General features: G+C 40.7%; 1 protein-coding gene across 1 annotated transcript in view; it reads left to right on the top strand.

Annotated features, from left to right (window-relative positions):
• Positions 1 to 527: 527 nt before the first annotated feature.
• The window catches only part of usp5 (ubiquitin specific peptidase 5 (isopeptidase T)), a 66,380-nt gene continuing 58,250 nt past the window's right edge, over positions 528 to 8,657 (top strand). Inside the window, 2 exon segments of the mRNA XM_028809917.2 lie at positions 528 to 693; positions 1,348 to 1,473. Coding sequence (XP_028665750.2) covers positions 586 to 693; positions 1,348 to 1,473 — 234 coding nt within the window. The 5' untranslated portion in view covers positions 528 to 585.

The raw sequence follows: 8,657 nt of genomic DNA, 5'->3' as shown, positions 1-8,657 counted from the left end.
TTATTATGCGTGGGCACAACTTAACACAAAAACAAACATGATACACAAGTGTACCGGTTTGAGACGTTGAAAATCTGGTTATCCTATGCAAAGGACGCATTACAAAACCCAGTCTTGGCAATCCTTAGTTTCCCTTTGTTAAACAAACTATGGTACAGTAAAACAGTTCAGTTGTCTACAGTATGTAAAGCATGATGCACGCTTTCAAATGTGTATGTTTAAAACTGATACGAACTAAAAATGATTCTCCGGAAACTTCGTTAGCAAGCGCGACTGGCAGCGTTATACATTGCTTAATCTGCAGTAACCATCTCACTTAACAGCGATAATCTAATCAGCTTTAACCAATTCATTGTATTGATATACTAACTATAAACCTAATCGACGCCATCACCTAAAGCACTTTAATATAATCGTGCCTAGTACAAGAAATAACCTTTCAAGTCCACAACAATCTTAGTACAATTATCGGCGTGTTTTCTCATCCTCGTCTTCGCTGCCTAACGTGCACGTCCCCGTCGACCGCCTGTCGTACTCGTTGGTACAGCGGGAGCGCGCGAGGTTGACGAGTACGCACCCGTAAACATGGCGGATCTAGCAGAGCAGTTGTTGTCCGTACTGTCCACTATACGCGTTCCCAAGCCAGGGGACAGGGTTCACAAAGATGAGTGCGCCTTTTCATTTGATAACCCGGTAAGTAGCCTCTTTGAGTTCCAAGTGAGGAGGGGATAAAGTATTTGTTGATGATCTATTGTAAGGCAGTCCAGTTGTGGTCTGGATGGAAAAAGAGAAAGGAAGAGCGCAGAGTCATTCACAAAGTTTTCAGTGCAATTGAATCCTGAGCAAGTCCATTGTCTATAGCCTGTCGCTGCTGGCACACACTGGGCCACATGCGGGTAAGTTCGTGACAAGGCGTTTGCGTGCCACTTGCTTGAAGCGGCCTGGAGAGCTGGTGCCGAAGTAACATGTGTCGAGATGAGGAAAACAGTAGGCGATGTTGCTCAGTAATACCAGGCTGGTGATGTGTCAAGACAGTTCCGGGCAACGCCGGGTGGCAAAGTGCATATGGCCATTTAGTTAAATATACCCCAGTAATGTGACAGACGCGTCTATTACGTTTAATTTCAGATTTGCAATTCTCTTTGAATTTTGTCAGCAGTGGCCAGTGACTCAGCATCGTAGACTGTGATCAGTCTGTAAGCTTCTCCCCGTGTATCTTAGTAAAGAAGGAAAAACGCTTACAAAAGACCAAATTTTATATTAAGTGACTCGAGATAATATGGGAAGTTGAACCATTTTACTAAACTACATAAGTGAAAAATATGACATATTCTTACTTTGCAATAGGAATCAGACGGTGGACTTTTTGTTTGCATGAATACCTTCCTCGGATTTGGTGCAAATTGGGTGGAGAGGCATTACAGAAAAACAGGGCAACGGGCCTTTCTGCATATCAAGAGAATTCGAAAACCGGTGAGCAAATACTTTTTTTCAGTATTAACCTGTGCATCTATATACACAAATTATTGTTGCTTAATAGAATGCCAAATGTATGATATATGGATGGCTTGACCTGATACAGATTTGACAGAGCTTCATTTTTTAACAAGAATCTGCTTTTTCAAAATGTGATTCACTCTGTTCCTTACCCAGCCTACTTTTGCATATTTTTTCCACATTTTCCACTCTTTTGTCAAACTTATTTGATTTTTAAAATGTAAAACAAAAATTAATCAGTACAGATTTCAGCATCAACATATCAAACTATATTTTGTTAAATTGTATTCTGTGTTAATGGCACATTGACACAATGTTCAAATTCCACACTTAGTCATTGACCGTGTGGAGTTTTTTGTTCTACCTCTGGGTTTTCATTCCACATCTCCAGAGTGTTTGAGTGTGAGTTAGACTGGGCCTTGCAATACACCAGTGATCTATAATCATGTTTAAAAGTGTGTGAGCTCTTAATGGTAGTCATAATTTTAGAGATGTTGCTAACGGATTTCTTAGTAAATGTCTATCCATCCATCCATTTTCCAACCCGCTGAATCCGAACACAGTGTCATGGGGTCTTAGTAAATGTGCTAAATAAAAACTGCATACATAATAAAGGATTCAGACTTGTAAATTATTAGACTGTGATATTTCTTGTACCAAATATTCTTGTGTGCAGAAGTAAATGAACAACCTTCTGGGAGTCTTCAGGCTTGGCCAGGATACCCCAGGCAGGTTTGGCCTTTTCTAAACAGAAGAGGTTTTGTCCTGGTGACCCTTCCATAGGTGACATTTCTGTTCAGGGTTATTGTTATTGTTGATCTGTGCATCACTCCTCTGGAGGCAGCTACAGGCTTGTAGATTTTGGATTGTTTTTTTAAGATTACCTTTTACCTATTTTATTATTCTCCATGTGGCCTTGGGTGACAGTTTAAGAAAACATGCAGTTCTTGATAGGGTTATCATTTGCCCTCCACTTGAATACTCTCTAACAGTGGAGTTACGCATTCTAAACTTTTTGAAATTGTTTTGAGCCTGTCTGAATTAATAAGTATCCATTACTTTTTCATTCCATTTTGCTGATTTTTAACTTGCTTCAATGGCATGATGAAAAACATTAAACTTTTTTTTTTCCCAATTATTTTTGTCTCTCCCTAACACATCATTTTAGATCTTCAATTTAATTTGTTATCATGGTTCATTGTTTAAAAATCTGTCTGTTAATTGGTTAAAAATCACCTGTGTCTGTATTTATCAAGCATCCCAGAATTAGTTCGAGGAATTGCCATAAATAAATAGGATAAGAACTTGTCCTATTCCAGAGTATGACATGAGAAGTAGTTATGAAGCATCCCACACTTACTCCCAGTGAGGAGTAGGAGTTCATGTTTTGGAATGAATGATATCACAATTTTATTGCACCCTGAGCTGCAAAATGGTATTCATGAAGGTGTTTTGTTGATGCCTTGTTTTCTGATACTAACGGTAAGACTTCACCGCAAAGATAATAATATTCAAAAGGTGGTGATTGCAATCAAATAAAAGGGTTATGCCACTCTCATGAAGTACTCTATAGAGTATTGCTTCACCACAACTTCAAGAATAACAATGTAACGTGCACCAAGATGGAAGACTCAGACACCCTGAAAGAGAGTTAAGCACGATAACAGATGTGCCTATAACTATAAATTCATTGATTCATTGCCGGACTTCTAGAAGAATCGCCTTCCTGCTGTTTTAGCTTTGGAAAACGGCTCGTAAAATAAGTTACTGAAACTCGCAGCAGCTATTCTTGCACTATTTCTTATGTTGTGTTTGCTCTTCCAGTGTTCCCAGTCATCTTCCCGAGTCATGCATCGTGTCTGTCTAGTGATTTCCCTATCTTTTGCAAGGGAGTAAATATTGAGTGCCCTGGGGGTCTCCTTCTGCCTTTTTGAATGTTCCTGGGCTTGTTAATTGTAACTCGAATGTTTCAGGGGTTCATGAAATGCAAAGCTTTGTATGCCTGTGTGATATTTTCACCCATCCAGCCCTGCCTATCTTCAGAGTAATATACTGCCTACTATAATGCAGTTTGCGTTCATGACCTCCCATGTGTTGATACTGTGATATCACAATTCACATATGCATGCTCATCACCACTTGGGGCAGTGATGTGTGTTCCATCATTGACACCAACAACTTCTGGAAACCCAGCATTTTGCATGAATGCAGCATGCTTTAACATTATGTAACTTGGAGTGGAAGGGGAATGTATAAATCTGCATATTACCTCACACATTGTAAGGGCATTCCAAGTTTGGTGCAAAATTTGAGAAATGGTTGGTTGTGACATACCCAAATCATTGCTATTACAAAGCTACATTTTCACTGTGGCCTGAAAAGGTAATCTTATCAACACTTTCATTTTAGATGACAGTGTATTGCTTCTTTGTGTTGATGGAGCAATCACATAATGTATAAGATTTGTTTAAAATATTATTCCATCTCTGTCAAATCGATATGTTTTTATGAGTTCATTATTGTCCATTGTTTACAAAGCATACTGCTTTTCCGGAGCTGTGCGTGCTAAAGTCTACCTGAAAGTCATCTTCTGGGACATCCTAGCGAGTCTGGACAGCCCACAAGCTTTCCTAAATCCTGGTGAAGTTAGTAGTTCCCAAAATTAGGGAAATTGATAAAATGTTGGAACTCGTGTTCCTAACAGTAGGACCAAATTAGATAGATAGATAGATAGATACTTTATTAATCCCAATGGGAAATTCACAATTAATTAATTAATTAATTAATTAATTAAGTCACTTTTGAGATTTCTGAGACACTTGATAAATATGGGCACCAGTTCGGCTTTAGCTTAATGTAAGTCTTAGAACTATCACTTATTTTTTTTTTCACCTGTGCAATTTTTTATATCCTGTGTTTAGCATTTCACTATATGGACATTTTTCTTCGGAACACTCCTACTGGCGAATAATTGCCAATTATTTAAATATATTCAATTTTATTAATAATAAAAAAACTGAAATATCACATTGACACAAGTATTCAGACCCATTTCTCAGTACTTAAAGTACCTTTGGCAGTACTTGAATCTTGGGGTTTTCTCGAGTTTAACATGGTAAGCTTTTTCACACCTGGATATAGGGATTTTCTGGTATTTTCTGCAGTTCCTTTTAAGACGTGTCAGGCTGGAGAGAGACTATCAGTGGACTGCTATTTTCAGGTCTGTCCAGAGATGTTTGATTGGGTTCAAGTCTGGGCTCTGGCTGGGAAACTCAAAGACATTTCCAGAGTGGTCTCTGTCCATCCTGAGATCCAGGGTACTCTGGAGCAGGTTTTCATTAACCTACTTCGCGTTAGACCTGAGCATCACTCGGGCTGTCAAAAGAGTGTTAACAGCATTAGTCCCAATTGTCATTTGAACAACTGTATAGATGTACCTCATGTAAGCATTAGACATGAGGATTACTCTAATATCTGTATAGGAATGTCTTATATAAGTGTCAGGCCTGAGCATTACCCAGGTAACGGTGTAGATGCATGTTTTTTCCTTGCTTCATTATGATGTCTTGTAAGAAACACTTTTCAGCAGACCAGGGGCCTCATGTATAAACGGTGCGTACGCACAGAAATGTTGCGTACTCCCGTTTCCACGCTCAAATCGCAACGTATAAAACCTAAACTTGGCGTGGGCACGCACATTTCCACGGTAACTCATACCTTGGCGTACGCAATTTCTCCGCTCGGTTTTGCAGACTGGCGGCACCCAACGTCAAAGCAGTGCTACTGTTTCTGTGTGGTCACCCTTTCTTTCTTAGCTCCACATTCCTGACGCGGCTTTATAAATACACTGAAACTAACTGCATATTGTTTATTAGTGTAATGCATCTGATTGTAATTAACCTGCAGCAATATAATGGTCCAGGGAATAGCCATAGTATTCCAAATACCATAACTGCTTTAGCGTTGTAACTCTCACTGCATCTTCTTCTTTCAGCTGCTCCCGTTAAGGGTTGCCACAGCAGATCATCTTTTTCCATATTACTCTCACTGCACCACTCAGAGTATTTATATCACTGTATCTGAGTGGGGAATCACAGCAGCAGCTGATCGGAAAGAGAAATATCGGTATACAGCATGAAGCAGACGCTGCCTGAGCCACGGCAAAACGCTTTAGAGACTTCCCAGTACGGACTTCGCAGTTTAGAAAAGGTTTCATCCTAAGAACTCTAAACGCACTCAATCAGTCCATCAAGTGCTCCTTGTAGAACTGTTTACTTATAAGTACAATTACCTCACTGTAAACTTGTACTACAGTTATAATATTGCACAACCTGCGCCACTTTATAAAGCGCATATTTACATATGATGACGGTATTAATTTTTAAGATGAAATGCAGCAAAATATGTTGATTATATTATACAGATAAAACTTTAACTTCATTTAAATAATCTGTATTGTTAATAATTAAACATGTGAGGACACGGTGCCGCAGCGCTAGCTAGTTCAGGGAGTGTTCCTGCATTGCGTTGCATTCTTGCGCTGACGCGACACTGGAAAGATAGATGGATAGAATAATTAAACATGTACTACGAAGATATTTCAATGTTCCTTAAAAGTTTTGAAGAATCGGCGTTCTAAGCTTACAAATGGCTTCACGTCTATTACATAGCTGATTGTGTGGCGATTGGGTATTTGGAGAAAGAAAAGTAAGGACAGGAATTGGAGGTTAGTACGTTTGAAAGAGACAGTACTGCTGTGATAAATTATTTCATTGAAGGTCGCGCATGGCGCAGCAAGCCTCTTGCATGAGATATGAACAAGCACTGCGCCACCGTGTTCCCATCCATATTACTAACCGAGAATGGTAAACTGAAAGGCATGGACGCAGGTACATGGCGATGGGACCATGAGACATAGTGCGCAGGCGCCTACAGCGTGTGTCTCATAAACCGCAAGCGAAGTCTGATCCACCGCGAACGAAGGAGTCACGGCCCAAAAACGAAAGAGCTCAACTAACGTGAATGAGAAATGAAGCAACAACGCGCCCATAGCTAATGACTAACAACACAGACACACAAAAAAGAGGATTCTGCGCTGCACCCCAGAGTCGAACGGAAGAGGATACGGAGGCCCCACAGGTCCACAAAGATAGTACGGAAGGCGCGTGAAAGTACGAAAGGCGCATGTGCCTACAACGCGCTTCAGAACTAAACGTCCACACTACACAGCATGGTCCGGGTAATGAGAATAAACGAACTCTCCATATTAAACGTACGGCATCCTCACACGTCCAAACCATATAGCAGATGTGAATCACATTACAGTGATGCATTATTAACAGTACAACCACAGAAAACGCTCCGTATTAACTGTAAGTGCAATTATCCATATTACTAACGGTAGACAACGGATAACTAATGGAGTCACGGTCACGGCTCCGGCTCCAAAACGAAACTTTTCAACTAACGGACATACAGAAACGAGCCCGCCTGAATACAATTAATTAACACAGGCGCCTACAACGTGCCTCTCAAACAGCAGAGGCAATAGATAAACGGCAAAGAAAGGAACGACAAACAGCCACTAAACAATTCCGCCAATTAGCTGACAACGCATTCTGTAATGCGTCCACTATTAATAAACATTCATTAGGATTAATGAATATCATTTGCTGTCATCGTCATTCACTTAACTTCCCTGAAGAAACAACTGGCAATACAACTAATGAGTTTACACGTTGTTGTCAAAGGGGTCAGGTTAGACAGCCGCCTTTAGATGAATATCCTGAATATCTACGGATGTTTCTAACTAACAATGTACCCGAAAGTAAAAACATTATGGACTGCATTAGATCCTACAATAGTTCATTTGCTTTTGCATCTACCGGGGTAAATATCAGGCCACCAGCTGGCAATGGCCCATACTGCTTTCGCGTATGTGGACAAATATTACATCGGATTGGAACAGTGCACCCTGAGCCAAATCACGAACACAAATATGCACAGATCTGCGTGTTAGATCCAGATAACGCAATCTATCAACGATTTTACTACGAATGTTGTGTATAAAGAAGTACAGTAATCCCTTGCTATAACGCGCTTCGCCTTTCGCAGCTTCACTCCATCGCGGATTTTATATGTAAGCATATTTAAATCTATATCGCAGATTTTTCGCTGCTTCGCGGGTTTCTGCGGACAATGGGTCTTTTAATTTCTGGTACATGCTTCCTCAGTTGGTTTGCCCAGTTGATTTCATACAAGGGACGCTATTGGCAGATGGCTGAGAAGCTACCCAGCTTACATTTCTCTTTCTCTTGCGCTGACTTTCTCTGATCCTGACGTAGGGGGATTGAGCAGGGGGGCTGTTCGCACACCTAGACGATACGGACGCTCGTCTAAAAATGCTGAAAGATTATCTTCACGTTGCTATCTTTTGTGCAGCTGCTTCCTGAAACGACATGCTGCACGGTGCTTCGCATACTTAAAAGCTCGAAGGGCACGTATTGATTTTTGCTTGCTTGTTTCTCTCTCTCTCTCTCTCTTTCTGTGCTCTTGACGGAGGGGGTGTGAGCGTGAGCTGCCGCCTTTAACAGCTTTGTGCCGCGGTGCTTCGCATACTTAAAAGCCAAACAGCCCTATTGATTTTCCTCTGCCTTTATGACAGTCTCTGCTCCTGACTCCTTTGAAGAGGAAGATATGTTTGCATTCTTTTAATTGTGAGACGGAACTGTCATCTCTGTCTTGTCGTGGAGCACAGTTTAAACTTTTGAAAAAGAGACAAATGTTTGTTTGCAGTGTTTGAATAACGTTCCTGTCTCTCTACAACCTCCTGTATTTCTGCGCAAATCTGTGACCCAAGCATGACAATATAAAAATAACCATATAAACATATGGTTTCTACTTCGCGGATTTTCTTATTTCGCGGGTGGCTCTGGAACGCAACCCCCGCGATGGAGGAGGGATTACTGTATTCTAATAGATCCTTCTAATGTGCCATGCTATGGGTTCTTTACCTCCTTTGTTCGTCATCTACACCTTTACACTCCAATATATCTCATACATTCATCAATATATTTCGGGTTACCCAACCCCGATGGTAGGCGAGCGAAGCGAGCAGGGGGCGGAGCCCCCTTGTGTTTAATAACATGCTTTCATTCCTA

The sequence above is a fragment of the Erpetoichthys calabaricus genome, chromosome 9 (genome assembly GCF_900747795.2).
Source record: "Erpetoichthys calabaricus chromosome 9, fErpCal1.3, whole genome shotgun sequence".
Taxonomy (NCBI): domain Eukaryota; kingdom Metazoa; phylum Chordata; class Cladistia; order Polypteriformes; family Polypteridae; genus Erpetoichthys; species Erpetoichthys calabaricus.
This window is presented reverse-complemented; position numbering and strand designations above follow the sequence as displayed.